We start from the raw sequence: 19732 nt of genomic DNA on the forward strand, positions 1-19732 counted from the left end.
ACTGAAGCTTAACATGTGATAATGCTGCAGAGCTATTGTTTTTGCAGGCAATGTGGAAAAATTCACTTTAACAAATAAACGGCGGTTAACAAGCAACAGATAAGAGAAAATTCAAGCGTCTGATTCTTCGAAATGAAATAAAACCTGAAAAAAGAAGAAAAACGTGTTTTAAATTCATTTGGGAATTTGCCCCTTTCAGAGGACTAACTACCGCCTCCTACTAATAATCATAATCGTTATTTGCGCAAATATAACCAAGTAATATGAGTTTTTGTATGTTGTCTCTGAAAGCAGCACGTGGTCGCCCATAAACATTTTGGGCTGCTGTGATTGGTCCAAGTTGAGCCGTGTCAACGTGCTGAGTCTACATACTCTCTCTCACACGGCAACTTGACAGCTGAACAGTGCGCTCGTATGAGTGAGTTACACCTGGGTAAACTTACTGCTTCGTCTCCGTGGAGTTCACCTGTTTTACGGAGGAGACCCGGAGGAGAGAGATGGCCTCCAAGGAGAGTTTTAACGACTTGGGATGCAGTTCTTCCGAGGAGGACAGCAGCCGTGCGGACTTCACAGAGGAGTCGGGGGAAGAGAAGGCATCTCCCGTGGTGCGTCGGCATCACCCCTTCAGCGTGGAGGCGCTCATGTCCGGGAGAAAGACGCACAGCCGGAGCGGAGAGTCCGCCTGCTTTACACCGAAGGAAAGTTCGGTGGCGTTGTCCCCGACGGGGTTAAACTCCTTGTATGTGAGCCGGGAGACGTGCAGCCCTCCCGGGGGAAGCCAAAAGAGTTTAACTGCTGCCCCTTCGTCGCCAGTGAAGTCTGAAACATCAGAGTCAGAGGACTGCGCACCGTGGGTTACTACCAGCGCCTTTTCCACACAACCTCGTAAGTTTCTCCTCTCATATTAGACGCCATGAAACACTTATTCATAGCTAATTTCATTATTCAGTATCCTGCAGATGTTTTCAGTTTTTTTCCTAAATACTGGAAAGTAATTCTCTGTAAGCTGTGCTGCAAAGATGCATTCTGTTTATTGGTTGTTTACTGAAAAGTAAGGCTAGAGTGTAAATAGTATTATTTATCTGGCTGGGGTTGGTAGGCTGTAGCCAACTACTCAGTTTTTACATTCAAATCAAATTTTGAGATAATCAAATGAATTAATGACCCTCTTAAATCCTAATTGTTTCTTCTCCCAGGTCACCTCAGTCCTGCCTGCCAGCTGAGGAAACACAAGACCAACAGGAAGCCCCGCACACCCTTCACCACATCCCAGCTCCTCGCTCTGGAGAGGAAATTCAGGCAGAAGCAATACCTGTCCATCGCCGAGCGAGCCGAGTTCTCCTCCTCCTTAACTCTCACAGAGACTCAGGTGAAGATCTGGTTCCAGAATCGCCGAGCCAAAGCCAAGAGGCTCCAGGAGGCCGAGCTGGAGAAACTCAAGATGGCCGCTGACGCCAAGACGGCCGCAGTGGCAGCCGTTGCTGCTGGAGCTTTACACCCTGGCTTTAGGTTACCACTGTCACTGGGTGCCATGTCACTATATGGACAGTCATACTCCTCTGCCTATCACCACCACAGACCCATCCTGCCCATTTCCCCTTTAGGAGTGTACGCTGCTCCTCTGGGCTACAGCATGTACCACTTATAAAAATGGAAATATCAGCAACTAAAGGATTCCAAAAAATGGACACGGAGGAAATGTGCTCAAAAATCTCTATGTATAATATACAGTTTCTACCGCACGAGAAGTGTTTGTAATAACTTTCTGAGCACTTCAGAATCTGTTTAAAGATCTATTTTCCCAACAGTGAGGATAAGAGAAACTTCCTCTCTTGCCCCTTTTGGACTGCCTGTTTACACGACTTGTCTATATGAGGAGGGGTGTTACTGTCCAGCTCTTTATAACCTCCAGTTGTTTACTTCTGCAATAATTGAGCAGGGCGAGGACTTGCACTGGGAACCATAACACAGACTTTCCTATTAAGTCTTACTACTTATCAAATAAAGCACCTGGGGCCTTAAAGTCAAGACACTTTGCATGGATGAGTGGGTCTTTCAGCAACTCAGGCAACTTCTTGTCTTTTTAAAAGAATTTTTTCAATAATTTTGAAATTCAAATTCAGGTTATTTGTGTCTTTTCAGCAGTAAGATTTATCCCTCTAACTGTATGCTATTGTAATTACAGTTTTGTTGATGTTTTCTCTTTTAGCAATAAAAGTATTTTCATTACACCCTAATTTCTTTACGAGACATTTGCAGAGCATAGACATATTTATTCTCTTTAAAATGCAATGCTGGAAATGTATGAATTGTGTATTTATGATTATGAGAACATGGTACAAAATTTCTAACCGAGTATGTATTTATATTGTTCTTCTCCCTTTGAAAGGGCCTGCAATGTGCTATGCAGTTTATATATATATATATTTTTCATTTTTTTCATTCATATGAACCAAACTATTAAAGGCTCACAGACTGTTTTCTTTAAATGACATTCAATTTTATGTCTTAAAAAAAGTAGCAAAATTTAAATATGTGCAGCGTTCACTTGACATATCTCAAAAAAATCAAGCGGTATGTAAGTGAAACCAAATAGCTGTTTTGTTCTTCTTCTTCAGCACTTTTCAGATACAGCTGCTTTCTGTGTGTGTGTGTGTTTGTGTGGTTTAATCCCATGTCTGTGTTTCCCATCAGACAGTGGTCAGTTCAAGGCAATGTTTGACAAACCATAAATGACACCCATAAATTATCCAACTTCACAGAGAGTTCCCGTTATGACTGAGCTGTCTCTTACCGCACTTGTCAAACTTTTCTTTCCCGTTATAAAGCTCAGATGGATTTTCAAGAATTATGTGTTGTTTTGACCATGACGGTGCACTGACGACCGATAATGAGGCTTTTAAGTTTCACAACAGTAGCATAAAAACTCAAGTTTTGGGAGTTGCAAGTTAAGGATCTGTGGTTGTTGCCTTTCATTTTCCTTTATGTCATATTGATTTTATACTTCTGAAGCTCACCAGAAAGTAGCTGCAATATTTTTGTTGAAACAATCAATGGTAAACTTTCTGTGTCGTTATGGAAGAGGTGTTGAATGTCAAAATTATATTAGCTTGATCACTCATTTATGACTTATCTAGCTGAGCAGCTCCCTTATATGTTACGGCTCTTATCCTACCCGGTGCCTTAATAAACATAATGTGACCGATCACTGTTGAGTTAGGCTTGAATTAGCCACTTTTTACCAGACCCATCCAGCTTAGTGCCAGTTTTTATAGAGTGACTGTGATGGTGTGTGGGTCCTGTGCGTTGTTGCAATTGTAAAAGCAGCTTACAACTTCCGTGTGACTTTGATGTAATGAGGAAATCATTTATAGGCAGCGGTGTTTTTATGAGGTTCCTCTTTAATCAGAACAAGGCTGTGAGGCCAGGCAGACAGTCTAAGGGGAAGTGGCAACCAAAGAAGTAGTTTACACAGGCAAGCAATCAGCTTAATGAAGAGCAGATTGTCAGGAGAGACTCAGAATCACTTGTGAAACATCATTGTACTAATTGCTGGAGGAGTGTTGCATTTTAGTGGCGGAGAATTCATAATTGCCGGTCCTTTAGTTTGGAAGGTTGTCATTAGGACTAGCAATTGCTTTTCATCTGTTTTAGTTGCTGTTCATCTGACAATGATTGGGCATATTTGCGGTTTTGTTTGTTACTTAAAGACAACATGTGATTAAGAGAGTCTCTGGTTCCAGGTCTTGTGCGTGTCTCCTGCCTCCTCTGGTGGCTGTTTGTAATACAGCAGCATGGGGAAAAAACTAAGTATAAGAAGGTCACATTCCAACCTAAATATGCATAAAGTACAGTTTTATACAACTGCAACTCCACATGAAAATACAGTCACCAAGTTGGAAAGTATTACCAGTGACATGTTTAGAGATAATACTGAACAAGCATTGAATGTTCATGGAGAATCATTTGCAGTACTTCTCTGAAAACGAGGTTTTGGAATATCTAATTCACTTATAAAATAACTGCATAAATATACACACTTACAGGTGATTGCTTTTTTAATGAATCAAGGACCAGTAAAACTTTTGTGGTGGTCCAAAGCTTTTGGACACAAACAGTTAATGTATCAGGACAAAATGAACACATAAACCTTGGCGGGGTAGAAAAATTGTTTTCTAAGAATAAGCCAGAAAGACTGGAACCAGCAGCTGGACAAACTGCCCTGCATGTTTGAGAAATGTAAATGTGTTTTTCACAGTATTCATAATCATTGCAAAGCACTATAATATAAAAAAAAAAAACAGCATTGAAGATTCTCACTTAGCGATGGTGTATTCTCTTTTGTGCAAATACTATTAAAGCCGTAGGCAGTGACGTCCACAAACAACGAGAAAGGCTCGGCGAGCTTCCATGTAGAGACAAGGACACATGCACGAGAATTCTGTTGTTAGTGTGTGTCCACGTGTGAGCGGTGTTTGGAGGTATCCCTCGAGAGCAACGCAAAAGCAGATGCAGGGATAGTCCCTGCAGCAGTCTAGCAGAAGAGGAGGGCGGCCAAGGCTTCTAAAGATCACACTGGACAGGCACACACATGCACTCACGCGGCCTTTTTCTGTTCCACGGGATCCCATATTTTAAGTCTTTGTTTAACCATCACATAAGTGCAAACACACACAGTGGAAAACAAACAGTTATATTTGAACAGAAAATACAATAATCACTGGGAACTTTACTGTAACATGCATCACTCCATGAATCATGGATTTATTTGTGCATGCTGGCATTAATTGGCTTAAACCGATGTGTTTGTGTCATTATGAAACCAGCTGTGGAAGCCTACAAGTTTTAGGCCTGTAGCATTTCTGTAGTGTTGCAGCATTCCCAAATTGGCTCAACCCTAAATGAATGGGCTTAATGCTGTTTGACTCTTGAAGCTGTTCCATATACAGCGTGACGACTTCAATTGCGGTAGGAACTTTACATGAAATGAAACACTTGCACTCATCAGGCAGCTTGTTTTTCTCTGTTCGCGTCCCATTTCACACACATGCACAGTTGCCATTTTCGCGATGAGTAGTCACTATGGAAATTTTATGAAATAACTTAGGCAACATTGTTCACACATACAGCAATAAGAGTGAGACTCTAATGAGTCTTATAAACTAAAAGGATCTGCAGCTCCACAGTGTATTTTATGCTTCTCAGTCATAGTCATGCTTAAATGCATCTCTCTGCTACTGTAAAATCAAGCCTCAAAGAGGCTTCTGAAAGCACGGCTAAAAGGCGATTTATACCGCTTGCACTGTGTCTTTCATGTCATGAATAACCTGCTAATGCAAATGTTATACTTGCTTATCTGAAACAACAACGGCATCTTAAGTTTTCACTGGTGCTTTCGATGCAGCACTTGGAAAAGAATACGAGAGACCGATGCTGATTTAGGTTTGATTGCCGGGAAATGGAGATCCTCATGCAAATGCTGAGCAGCTGTGGTAAAGTGGTTCGGATTTACTCAAGAGAAAACAAAGCTTTGCTGATTAGTGGTATTACTTCTGAAATTCACAAATAAACACACTGAGCATGTTTACAGAATGTGTTCCAGGGATTCTTTGATAACAGTTGTGATGCTATTTTAATAAAATTGTATTTTGATGCCGTAATCAGACTGCAGGATCTAAACTGGGCTGGGTTGAAAGTATTACTAGATATGCAATAAAGCAATAACAGTGTAGTGCTGCAACTAAAGATACTCCTGATTTTATGAATGAAATCAAAAAGATGGTAAGAGATTGTCTGTTAATTTAGATGGATGTAAGCCTGAAAACTTTTGCCACGACTAAATCATTTTAGTACAACAAGAGAAGGAAGGCCTCAAATTTCAGTTCTACAGCCCACACAAATGTCGCTTATTCACCTCATTAGCAAAAGCAGAGACGAGCAGAATGGAGGAGAAGTAGATGAGACTTTCATGGATGGTGCTGAACCTGTTCCACCTTTTATCCAGCAGGTGTCACTACAGCAATAATTTTCATCAGAAGTAGCCCCACTAATAAAATAAAATAAAATCCTCCAAAGCCTTTCCAAAAACATGCTGCTTTAAATTGGTCTTAAAACAGTAGCAATTAAAATGTATTTGTCAATGGTCAAAGAAAGGGTGGTATTCTTTTATATGAGATAAGCTTCTGATAATTTGGAGTCTTTTAGGTAGAGGAGAATGTGTCTGAAAGGAACTTTTTTTTTAAAAAAGGGGGGGGAGTTGAGTGTGAATGTTTTTTTGAAAATGCAAATGATGCTGCACAACGAGAAGAAAGCACACTATATTTCCGGTATTGCTTCACCACCTGTTTGCATCTAAGTGCTGGGTGTGTGTATGTTTACGGCAGAGGGAAGCCTTGAGCTTAAGTGTATGTGGACAAAGAGACAGAGTCTGAGCACTCTACCTGTGCCATGTCCATTCAATTAATTATAACTAGCCGAGTTGTCACGGACGTTTTGCTTTATGTGCTTCCACAATTACTCAGAGACACATGCCCATGCACCCAAGCCTGGCATCACTGTAGCACCTTTCCAGCTTACAAATTAATGTCACAGTGATAAAGCCTGACATTATAGTTCAAATAAAGTGCTAGCTGCACACAGCCCTGCACTGGCCTCTCTCATTTTTTCTTCCACCTTATGCACACTAACTAAACACACATACAACACACACACTCTCCCTGTCTCACATAGAGTCACACACATAGTTGTTATTGCTCCTGTTGCCTCATCTTCTCTTCTCTTGCCTCGCTCCCTGTCACAGACTCGATACGAACACAAGGTGATAAGTTTTTGGCAGACATGTTTCATGCGGTATCTGTATTCTCCAGAACACAGACACAGAATAATGTTAATAGTCCAGGCAAAGAAAAATATATAATGGTTTGTTTAATTTAAACAAATTTTTAATTACAATGATAAACAATGTGCTGCTATAAGTTACCATAAATTACCATTTACTGACTGCTTTGAAAGTAAACAAGGGGGGAACAAAGTCTGGATTTTCTGTATCCATACGCTTTATCTATAAGATATCGTCTGTCAGTGATAACATGTGGTCCAAAGGCTTTCCTAGGCTTGTGTTCACTCATACAAGTAAATGCCACAAATATAATATGGGTCACCATGGGTTTTTCTAATTCACTAAATGCTTGCATACATGCTCAGTGACTTTGGTTTGTTTATATGCTACTATAACACGTAATGGTGGCTGTATAGTGTGGTGACTTGATCTCTATTTACATATCTCTAAAAATAGATTTTAATGGGCCCATAAGAACAGACCTACATCTTGATTAAAAAACTATCCACCTATTCATCTTCTTTCACTTATTTAATTCAGGGTCATGGAGGGACTGGAGCTGACATAGGGAAAAAGGCATGGTACAAGGGCTAACACATAGAGACACATAATTTATGATCACATTAACACCTACAGCCAACTTAGACTAATCAATTAAACTAATCCAGTGCATGCCCTTAGGCTGCTGAAGAAAGTAGGACCCACACAACAAACAGATGTTGAATGATCTCAAAGCACTAAAAGCAGAGCCAGCGGCATCTCCCATCAGTTTATCCATGATGTGCAACAACATGAAAAAGCTTGATAAGCTCAAGCCATTGTTACCAAGACATGGACACAGCCATAGTTAATGACAGACACTACAGATGTGTCCATCTAAATAAAATTATGAATTGTCTTGCGTAAATAGGCTGTTGATTGTCTTTACTCATTTCAGTTATTACCAGCAAAATAGTTGCATGTTCAATCATCTGGGAATTTACCCAGATTTATTTATTATGTCTATTTTTTCACAATAAAAGCAGTGCTTGCCCTGCTTGCCCTAATACAATACCACTAATGTACACTATAATAATTAAAAAAAAGACTACTGAAAATGTATGGATACAATTTCAAATGCTGTTAATTTATCCTAAATTAGTCCATCACTGACTTTGCCTTTATGTGTGTTTAAGATTTCATAACCAAAACCTGCTCATTACAAAATGCACTTTAATTATGAATGTCGTGACAATTATCATTTAAACAAACAAACAAAAAAAACCCCATCACAATTCTACTCTGATATATGACACCTCTTATGTATTACAGGGGTCTTTCCATTTTTATTTTTTAGATTGTGGCAGAAAAACTGGGGGTACAAAACGCCCAAAACAAAACCAAAACAACACAAAAAAACCCCCAAAACATATGCTAGGGCAGTGTTGTAATATTCAATGCTCTAACAAAATGAACAATACAAAACAAAAAGTTTTAAGATTGCTTAAACCACTTTACAAATATTGCATCCTCACAATAGAAAATTTCCTCTATCAAACCTTCTTTTAAAAATAAATAAATACATAAATAAATAAAAACCCCTCATAGATTTGACTCCAGCTGTGATGTTGTATGACCTTTTAATAGTCAATTAAACACATTCCATGTGGCCAGCTTTGAATCAAGTTTGCAGCCATGTGATTTGCAGGCTGTCGAAGCCATATGATGTGTGAGGACATTGCTTTGGGAAAAAAGCTATTTATAGATTCTCATGTATAACTTCATGTGCTTTTTTTATTGCTTGTTTGCTCATTAGGAAGAATTATGCACATGTATCTGGACCAGTTATAACGGATGGGATGGGATCAGTGTGTGTGTGTGTGTGTGTGTGTGTGTGTGTGTCTGGTAGTAGGGAAGAGGGGGCATGGATGACTACTATCTGTATGAATTTGAGTGTTAGGAGCACACAAGCGATCACAGATGATTGGCTGTACATCATATGTGTGAGATGTGGATGGATGTGATGATCTACACATGTTGGTCTAACGTGTAGCAGATGTTTTAAAGATTAAAGGATAAATCCTTTAGTAACCAATTCATTTAGTAAACTGATTGGCCATTAGAATAGCTTTAGTGCCCATTGGCAGTGATTCTACCACTCTCTCATATTCTACTGGTGTTCTGCTAGGTTGAGTTATGTCCACCGCAAAGGCCACAGAATATGATTCAGTTTAAAACCATTCATCCTGGAAGTGACCACACTTTTGAATTGATTTATCATCACCCTTCCCTTTAAAGTAGACATAAAACACTATACGTATAAAGGCTAATTTACACCATGGAGTCCTATACTGAAAAACTGTCATAGATGTAACACTATGACGATGAAGCTGGATTTAAGATAAAACATATTTTAAGTTCATAGAACATGTTTTGTACTTGTGCCAGAACAGACACCACCAGATTGATTGGTTGGTTGCTGCTAATAGACTAGTTTATAGTAGCTAACTAGAGATAAAAATGGTAACTCAGTGGAGCAAAGGGAAATTAAAAGAAAACAAATAAAAATAAGTGCTTGTGTAGCACCTGTGGCTGCAGCAATGTTAAAAACCAAGAATATGCTGTCCACTTTCACTCTGTCTCTTAAGTAGCACAGTAAGTGGTTTGTTGGCTAGCTAAACGGAAACGGGAAAATCCCCTTATAAGCCTTAATGTTAGGATTTATTGAGCACTTCATCAACGAGGACTGTTTGAGTCAGGTGCAGCTGTGGTTCACCGGACTGACAAGCTGGAGTCAGACACTCTGGTTTTTCCTCATCCAACTGGATGCACCAAGCAGCTCAATCAGCCAATGTTAGCAAGATGTAATCAGCACTATTATATGCAGTAATACAGTCTTTCTTTTCCCCAAAACACCCAAACAGTTTTTTGTTTTTGTTTTGTTTTTTACCTGTCCTGTCCAGTACTGTAGCAATCCAAGCAAGCCAAGAAAAATGCCCAACTGATTTATTTGCCCCTGAGGACATGAAGCAGGTATGGAGGAGATTCAGGCCCCAGACAGACACAGAGTCAAACAGTTTACTACATGAGCATCACACCACAAACACAACTTAGTTTCTTACCAAAGCGCAACTGGAAATCCTACTATCAATCAGCATGTCTGGAGGAAAAATACATCAATTTGTGCCATGGAAAAAACAAACCAAAAAAACCTGCTCAAAACTGCCTCAGAGGCAGAGACGCCACACTTTTTAGAGCAGGGGTATTCAACTGAAATTTGAGGAGGTCCAGCTGGAGAAAATCTTCTCAAGCAGAGGTCTGGGACATCATAATTTCTAACTTGTGTTATGACTGTGATACAGACGCAGCCTATTTTTTTTTATCGATATATAAGTTTAAGTTTAAGTAAAAATATAAGTTTAAAAAATTTCAACAAAATGTATTGTTAACACTAAAACACACAGTGGGCCTACATTCGATATAGCGCTGCAGTTTAAAATGAATTCGAGAAAATAAATAAAATGGCTAAATTGTGCATCTTAAAACAAAGTGCTTAATTTCAGAAAAAATAGCAGCAGCTTGAGTTTCCCTTTTTCTTTACCTTTCACATCTCTACTTAACAGTCTCAATACATTTTTCAACAGATAACATCAAAACATCTTAACAATTTTACAGTTTCTCTTTCTTTCCCCCTTATATTCCACTCCCCCACTTTCTGTTGTTCAATGAGAGAATTGAGCTTTAGTTTGACCTACCAGGATTTTAAATCTGGGCTGGAATGGTGTCAGGGCCATTCTCATACACATGTGTAGGTGCTCATTGGTGAGCCTGGAACGAGCTTTAGTTTTTATTATGTTCATTGTGGAGAAAGCTGCCTCACAGCTGTATGTGGAGCCAAACATGGTCAAGATGTAAAGGGCTACTTTCCTCAGATTTGGGAAAGCTGTCTCAGAGACCATTTGGAGCTAGAAAGTGTCAGGTTCAGTTCTTTCAAACTGCTCTTTCAGGACCACATCTGCTTGGAGATCAACCAGTTGCATCTGGAGAGGCCCAGCATTTGCCCACTTGAAGTGCTGTGTGACTTCCTTTAAGAACCCTCTGACATCAGTGGTGAGAAATGTGTTCTTTATGAACATGGTGAGCTGCTGTCCAAAGCTGACGCTATCAAAACCTTTGCTGAAGTTTTCAATCAGCTTACCAACAAAGTCAACAAAAGAGACACATCTCTCTGTCCCTGAACCTGTTCATTCACTGTTGAGAAGTGTACATAGTCTCCTCGCAGATCTTCTTTGAACACTTCAAGTTTCCTCTGAAAGGAGCGACAGCTGTCATCAATTCACACATTGTCCTTCCTCTGCAGCTTCAAATTCAGTTCATTCAAGTGTAAAGTGATATCAACACAAAAGGCCACAATATCCATGTTTTTCTCATCATTCAAAAAGAGAGAAAAGTTTGTTGCTTTCTGTCTTTCCAGCTCTTCCAAGAAAGCTGCTACTTCACTTCTGATGGACCAAAATCTCCAAAAACGTCGGAGCACTTTTGCAAATATGCGATGTCTTGATAAACCAAGCAGATATTTGAAGTTTAAACAGCTACTTTCTCGCCTGAAAATGTTAAAGTTTATTTAGTGACCCACAAAGATTAATAAGAGTAATATTAAAACTTAGTAGTGGCCGCCATTGTTGGAAACTGGAATTGGCTGGGCCGTGGTATGAATTCTGGGATATGGTGGGCCACGAAGAATACACCCGACCCATCCTTCAAATCTGGGGAAAAGGAGGACGCATTTGTCAGCCGGATTCGGAGGAGTCTACGAATTGGGACAGCCTTCGTCCGACGCTGTGACATAATCGGTCTACAAATGCGGCCTCAGGAAGATGCAGCCATTCAGCGCATTCAGCGTTGCGATCGCCTTGAATGCACAGATTTGATTGGCTAAGTAGCGTCACGTGGGTGGCTTAACTCGCACACGATTGGTTTGTTTATTCCCTGGTCTATTAATACAAGGTAACGTTACCGCTTAAAATTGAATCGCCTGTCACAATTAAAAGTAATTTAATATTTTGTTAACTATGGTTTCGGGTCAGTAAAGGATGGCGTCTGGGTCCGGACTCGGACTCCGGTCCGCCTGTTAGTGACCCCTGTTTTAGAGGGAATTTTTCCTTGTTTTGGTTTAGAAATGCTGATGTCACATTGCAAAACTGTTTGGATTAATACTAGAAGTGAGGAAAAGCCCAAGATGTAAGTGAAGGAGACCGAAACAGAGACTTTTTTTTCCAGTGAAATGCTGATGTCAGGATTCCTGCTCATGCTTTGGTATGAAAATGTTTAACATTTGTGGTGTTTAGTCCGTTTAAATCCAACTTTGGTTTGTTTTCCCCCTTGGTGTGTGTGATGGCATCAGCCACACATGGTTAAATCAAGTCCATTTGTTCACTTTATTAGTTTGGTTTGCAGTTTTCTTCATTAATATAATTCATTAACCATTTAATTTATACCTAACACTGATATTATGAGGCGCGCACATAATATGATTGTGTGGTTTTCCTAAAAATGTTTTCTGTTTATATTAATTATGTTTCTCTTTCTTTGAGTTACCTGGTTTGGGGCGGTGGCTGTTTCCTGTCTGGGCAAAAGGCGTGGCTAAGGACTGTGAGAACAAAACGCCTGCTCAGCAGGACCAACCATGTGCTTATCAGAAACAGGGGTGTTTTAGGTTTACTTATGTTATTCTGTGCTTATTTAGTATTAGTGTGTGTTTTTGTTTCCCCCTATTGTGTGTAAATGGTTTGGCCAAACCACTATAAAAGCTACCCTCTTGTCTTTGTAATTAGATCAGTTTCTGAGTTAAGTTGTGTCCACTTTGTTTGTTTAAGTTTCTGGTAATTACTTTTCTAGAGTTATATTTAATTGACCTGTTTTATGGTCCCGCGAATGATATTTTTGAATGTTGCCTTTTGAACTTTTTTGAGGGTTAAAATAAAGAAAACCCATTTTGAAGACATTTTTTCCTGTGTCCTCTATGCCTTGGCTGCTTGGTCCCTCACAGTGTGGTTCGTTAGTACAGGTGTGGACACAGTAATCTCACTCGGGTGTGGACCAAAACAACTGCATTGAGACCATTCGGAGAAGGCGATTTTGGTACGATTCCAACTACCAGGTGTACGTTACATTACATATTTGAGCTAAAAAAAAAAACTTCCTGTTGCAACGTGTGCTTTGTATTTTCAATGTGGGAAAATACTATAGATGTCTAAAGAGCTGTACGGGGTGAAATGAACCTAAATTCTCAGTTTTCTCATCAGTTGATTGGTTTTCCTCATGTCTGACTCCAGCTTGTCAGTCCAGTGAAACACCAATGCACCTGTATCAAACAGGTCAAACCCTCATATTACGCATAAAAGGTGGATTTTCCCATTTGAGTTCAGGTGGCCCACAGTGAGAAACCTAACTACTTAAGAGACAATTTAATTTCTTTTCATGTTTTCCTTTGAGTTATTGGTTTTATTACTAGTTAACTAAGAAAAAAGAAGAAAGTCTATTAGCAGCAACCAAACTACCAACTCAGTGACGTCACGCTGTGTACTGACACAACATGGCGCTAAACTTGCTCTAAAAACGTTCCTAAATCCACATAGACAGAATTAAATCTATTACCTTTTCTCTTTATTTTTTATTTTTAACAGCAGGGCTCCATGATGTAAAATTAGCCTTTATTTGTGTAACATTCAGGTGACCATCATGTTTTAAGTCACAGCTGTTTTTTGAACTTGCATAGTGCTGCAGGACTTTTTTCTCTGTTTTTTGTTTTGCTTTTAAAATTATTTATTTATTTATTTTACCAGTATATATGGTGTCTGAGTGATGTAACAAATTGAACTGGGTGTCCAGAGTGTACAATACTATCCATTTTCGTCTGCTTATCCAATTCAAGGTCATGGTGGGGCTGGAGACTATCGCAGCTGTCATAGAGCAAGAGGTGGGGTACACTCTGGACAGGTCAGCAGTCTATTACAGAGCTTACACAAAGAAATACATCCAGCCATTTATGCTCATATTTACGATTTAGAATCACCAGTTAACCTGACGACCATGAACTGTGGAAGGAAGTTGAAATGAAGGAGAACATAGAACATGCCAGCTGAGGGTTTCAAACCCAGGAACCCTGAAGCCAACAGTAGCAACCACCACAACACCATACTGCTCTTTGCCAATATAAGTATTACAATTGTTTATGATGAATATTACTCCTGTTTCTATTACATGTTTTCTGTACTGCTGTGAGCTATGCAGAAAACAAGCAATACACAGTTTTTTGTTGTTGACCACTGCTTCAAATCGAACAGAGAGTAGCTATAAAGTCTGACCTTCTTTCCATGATGTCACTGTTGTGCAAATTTGTTGCATTTGTGTGTGCCAGGAAGGCTGTGAATGACTGTGCCTGCATGTATCTGACTACGTGCACCCGTCTCCAAAGCAACAAAGTGTTTTATCTCTCTTACACCTGGGAGGAGGAATTATACTGCAAAAGAAAATACAGATTTGTTAACTGGAAATGCCAGTGCTGCAATTTAATGCATGTCTCAAGGATTGCTGTGGTAACACAAACAGAGTGCACAGCATCAAGACAAAACCAAAACGAGGGAGGCTTTCATTTTATAAAGCCAGCAACCTTGTCTGCACTCTCCGAAGCACTGATTTACCCTCATAACTAATCACCAAATGATCCCCGGGGCAGATGTGGACATTCTCACACATTTTTATCAGAAATGTATTGAAAGAACAGTTACCTGGGGAACCATTATACTGGCAAAAACATACACAAATGCTAATTACAGGAGTGTAACAGCAGATCTAGCAGACTGGTAGCAACACACTAATTTTCCTTCTGATGTACATTATCTCGTCAAAACAAAAATAATTACTGTTAATTACTTAAAACACACACACACATGCTGAGTCTTTGCCACACAGCCTCACATGTAAAGAGGTGATGGTCTATGATAAATGTATTATTATTATTATTTTTATCCCTGGGTCTTGTATGAAGGCTTAAAAGGAATGAAGGACAAATCAAAGAGTACACAGAGCACGTGGAGCAAAGAAAAGCATGATATTTGATGATACAGAGAAAATGGAAATACTTTCAATGAGCTCAGAACACCTTCATGCTCTCAATGATCAAGTGCAAAAGTATTTGACGACATCTCGTGTGGATACATGAATCAAAGTTGGCCTTTTTTGCTGTTTGCCATTCAACATCTAATTTATTAATGTTCTTTTGTACCAATAAATCACTCTCCTCTTTCAGTTTCCACCTGTTCATGAGAATATATGTTTCTAGGGCTTAAGGTACTAATGTTAGGTGTTCTACTTTCCTCACCAGCTAGTTCCTTTCTTTGTTTATTGCCCATCTGGGTGACAGAGATCGTGAACAGGTGTATATCAGAACTTTTTGTTGCTGTTGCTGCTAAAACATAAAAAATATTGATAATAAGAAACCTTCTGCAACTGCGGCAATCTCTTAAAAGAAGCTAAAAGGCTCTGGAGAGCTGAGGAATCAGCATATTTGGCTAAAATCTTGAGCAGCAACCTTGAGTAGTCATTAGATCAATATGTAGTCCATTAGTGGAGATATATGGCGCATAATGTACTGTAATATCAGGACTATACATGCAGACAGAAAAAACACAGTCAGACCACACAGTACATAGTGTGTGGATCAGATTTTATGTCCAGCTGTGTGTAAAATCACTTGTGGGATTTCATTATCCCCATTTCAGCTCGTGGGGTCAGCTGCCCCTTCTATGGATGCATGTATATGACTCATAGGAAGTAGGGAAGACCTCCCACATTGCAGTCTGCAGCGGGAGGGTCGAGCTGTCAGTCATCATCCCACACGTTCATCTCTAAGAGTCAGCAGAACTCGCCACTGCTGCGTCACATTAAAGGCATGATGACCTGAGGGTGGTGGCTGCCTGCTTTGTCAGTCTGACAAAGCTCGTTTGGCCCTTTTCATACCGTTGCAAGGGCAATTTGCTGTGTGTGACCTTTCAAAGGGCAATGTAACATGACAAGAGCTGTTAACATCGGAAAAGCACCTAGGGGGTTTCTGAAGATATGGGCCATTCTTACAGTTTTAGAGTTTATTCATTTGTCATCTGTAAAATGGACTTCCCCTTTGTTTTCTGTGCTTTTCGTGTGCCAAGAAGTTTTATGCGGGCCAGCCAATCTCTCCTTTCCTGAACAAATGGTGTAATTTCATGGTTTCACTTTCAGAAGAATTGGAGGCAGGATGATACCAAAGAAAACTGTCAGTACAAATCTTGAGGTGGGACCCGGCCTTTATACCTGATATAGCGGCGAATCTTCACCTACACAAGCCACGCGGTGCAAGCTGAAACAAACAAACGAATGCTTAAACTGTGCATACAGACAATAAACACACAAATGTATAAATTCTGACTTTCAGAAAGAATTCATAGCTGAAACTTTGAACACAACATATTCTAACAGACATTAGAGAGATTTCAGTGCAAATACTTTACATACAGAATCATATGAAATGATAATACCTCAGTTATACCTTTATGCTAATCCCTTTTTATAAATAAGTCGTCTCACTGAGATCGAGGTCTCTTTTATAAAAGTAAATCGAAACTTTATTCAAGAAAAATGACTTGCATTCTTTCTGAATGTCATCACTTAAATATTTTCATTTCTTGCTGGTATCACTAATAGATGATTTTTCAATAACTGCAACAATTTTTCTTTTTTTTTTTCTCTTGGACTGACACATCAGGTTCCTTGTCTTTCACTCACCTTTTTCTTCCTCTTTTGCTCTGTTATTATTCCTTTCATCTCAACTTTGATGTCTAAATTTAGCCTGACTCAAACTCCTGCATAATTCACAAAAGTGAAACCCAAGTTTTGTTTCTTCGGTCCCAAAATTCTCCAGAGCTTTTTGATTTGGCATCCAGTCCTCCACCACGTCCTCATCTACACTTCACATTACACCTGTTTCCTTATAAGGAGAAAATGTGGCAAGATAGTAGCGTGTAAATTACAGATAGCGAGCGTAACCCTATTAACTTAGACTGATTTTGATCAGTTATGAACCCAGTGGTAAAAATCCCACTTATTTAGTGTGCAAGGTATAAACATTTCAACACATGTATTAGTGATCGGGGTGTGGTAAGGCTATGTTTGCATTACTACATTCACTTCCATGTAACTGCCAAGAAACAGTATAATTTTAGACTCTACAGAAGACACGCACAATAATTTACAAAGCACCTGTGAAGTGATTATGTTTAGTGACATTAATGAGTCATAGCAGTGCAAAGACTTCAGTCACATGTTATGTGATTACAGTAATGTGTTACAAATGCATCGCTCCCATCCCCATCTGCATTTGCATTTTCACACAGATGAAACAATGACACTTGCTGGCACAGCACTATTGGATGGGACTGAGTCTCATTTCTTAGAAAAGAAATTAAAGATAGTTGCTCTTCTGGAAATTCTTAAGTTTGGCTGTAAGACCATTTGTCACAGTTAAGCAGGACTGTGTTGTGCTAGTTCATTTGCCTGCGGTGTCACATGCCAGGGTGTGTGTGCATATTATACACCTTCCAATAGTTAAAATGACACATTACCAGTTATCTGTAAACTATGGATGGATATCTGGACTCTCTGACATATAAATGCTGCATATATCCACGGATCTTGAGCCACACTGATAACCTGTCAAGGTTTTGTGCTTTATTGTGTATCTTGCTTTCTAAATGTGGAAAAACCAAATGCTGTAATAGAGGATGGACCCAGATGATTTTCAAATTTACCTTAATTGCAAAACATTGTTATAGTGCTAGCCAAGACCATTAAAAATGTCTCTTGTTACCATTGGGATAGAGAAAATATTACCATATAAGGTAGATGCACAGAAGTAAAGAAAGCATAAAGCTATCCTTTTGCTACATTTTTTCCATCAGATAGACAGTAGGAGAAAACCCAGTTGAAAATAGCTGCTATCAATAAATAATTATACGTTCAATATTAAAGAAGAGTGAAATCTTATCTGGCACAATCTGTTGCTCTTTGTGTACAAGTGTTGGTGAGTGTGTGTGCGTGTTAATACTGATGTTCTATCTATAAATGCATGCTTCTCTGTCTTCAGTCATGAATACGAGGGCGCCCACTTTCAGTCCATTTTGTTTGGAGATCTAGCACGTATGTTTGCGTGTGCATGTGTGTGGCATCAGCTTAAGTATCGCTGCTCCTGAATAGAGGATGTCAGTGAAACGGGTAGCCTCTGGGGTTTAGCTTCCACTCTACACGCTGCGAACGTTGTTCTATTCTAGGAACTTGCCTAAAAACAGAGAGGAACACAGTTGTGGCACTTTCTGACACTCCTACCTCTGGTGCAGCTGCTGTTTAGTTCTGGCCTTGGAGGGCAGGAGGGAGCGAAAGAGAGAAAGGATGAGAGAGACAAAGGACGAAAAAGGCTGACAGGAGAAATTTACCCTGAAGGTATTTATTCAGCCAGAAAGCCACACAGTTACATAACCAACTGGCTAGCTGGGCAGTCAATCAGCCAGCCGGTTAGTTATCCATCAGTCTAAAAAGGAAACTGGCCCAGTAAACACCTATACAGCCTGCTAGAGACAAAGTGAACTGAGATGTTGAAAGACGACAGGCTTCAGACTTTGACTGTGACAGGTGTGGGCCTCACTTTCATACGGCACCCTGATCAGACAATGCTAATAGAAGGTGGCAAGACTGGAGGTGTGAAACAGGAGGCAGAGTGGCTGAAGGGAACAAGTCTTACCTTGATGAGGTAAAAAAGGCCTGCACAGGGGCCTATATATAAGAAATAGGTATTCATATTTTGTGTCAGGATTTCAGGTTATGTATTTGTGTGTATGTGTGCTTGCAAGTGCTGCCATCTTACCATCTGTATATTGTATTTTTAGACACAAGTGAGCTTATGAATGTAGAGTCATGGAAAAAAGACTTTTTACAGGACTGTGTGCAGGGCTGCTCATCAAATGGACTTGATTAACTGATTGGCAGCGAGTGTGAGCACCTCCATAAAAGCAGAAATGTTGGCAGTTTGTTGTTGGCAGAAGGAAACATTTGGGTGTGTGTTAACAAAATAACGCAATCTTCCCAGGAGTGGACATCCCAAGGTCAGGCCATGCGATGCTCACAGAAGCAGCAAAAAATGAAAGAGGTACATGGCAGACTCTACATTCCTCAGCATGATAAAAGTAACGTTCATGACAACACAATTAGAAAATGACTGTAAAATAAGTGTACGTTTACAAAAAAAAAAAAATGTAATAACTGGTTTCGAAAGTTGTATCTGAACAAACCAAATGACTTCTGGAACAATGTCGTTTGGACAGCACCACATTTGGAGGAGCACAGAATTTCAACACAACTATCTCACACCAAGCACAACAGTGAGAGATCATTTAGGCTTGTTTTGCAGCCAGGTGATCTCGGCACTTTGCGTTTATTGAGTTGACCATGAACTCCTCAACATGCCAAAGTATCTTAGACTCAACTGTGACGCTGTCTATCCAGCAGCTAAAGCTTGGCTGAAATTCAGTCATGCAACAGCACAATGATCCTAAGCACTGCAACAAATCGAATCAGAATGGCTGAAAAAGAAATGAACGAAGGTTTTGCAATGACTGAGTCAAAGTTCAGACCTTAAATTGATTGAAATGCTCTTTAAGAGAGCTGTGCATGAATGAATAAAGTCAAACCTCATGAATTGAAGCAACACTGTAAATATGAATGGGCCAAAAGTCCTCCACAGCAATGCGAGAGCTCGATAAAGCCACAAAAAAATCATTACTTCAAGTTATTGCTGCTAAAGGTGGTTCTACAAGCTGAATCACGAGG

The 19732-nt window shown here is 39.7% G+C and overlaps 1 protein-coding gene across 1 annotated transcript; it reads left to right on the forward strand.

Annotated features, from left to right (window-relative positions):
* The first annotated feature begins 389 nt into the window (after nt 1-389).
* msx2b (muscle segment homeobox 2b) lies at nt 390-2489 on the forward strand. The gene is made up of 2 exons (XM_031748477.2): nt 390-885; nt 1197-2489. The coding sequence occupies exons 1-2, from the start codon at nt 498-500 to the stop codon at nt 1646-1648; spliced, it is 840 nt and encodes a 279-aa protein (XP_031604337.1). The 5' UTR covers nt 390-497; the 3' UTR covers nt 1649-2489.
* The last annotated feature ends 17243 nt before the right edge of the window (nt 2490-19732 follow it).

The sequence above is a fragment of the Oreochromis aureus genome, linkage group 10 (assembly GCF_013358895.1).
Source record: "Oreochromis aureus strain Israel breed Guangdong linkage group 10, ZZ_aureus, whole genome shotgun sequence".
In the NCBI taxonomy this organism is placed as follows: Eukaryota; Metazoa; Chordata; class Actinopteri; order Cichliformes; family Cichlidae; genus Oreochromis; species Oreochromis aureus.

Bases quoted from the DNA above. Each gene is read 5' to 3' on its own strand.
- msx2b (XM_031748477.2), top strand. From the start codon at position 498: ATGGCCTCCAAGGAGAGTTTTAACGACTTGGGATGCAGTTCTTCCGAG. The intron at 886-1,196 runs GTAAGTTTCTCC...TTCTTCTCCCAG, and splicing joins CGCCTTTTCCACACAACCTC to GTCACCTCAGTCCTGCCTGC.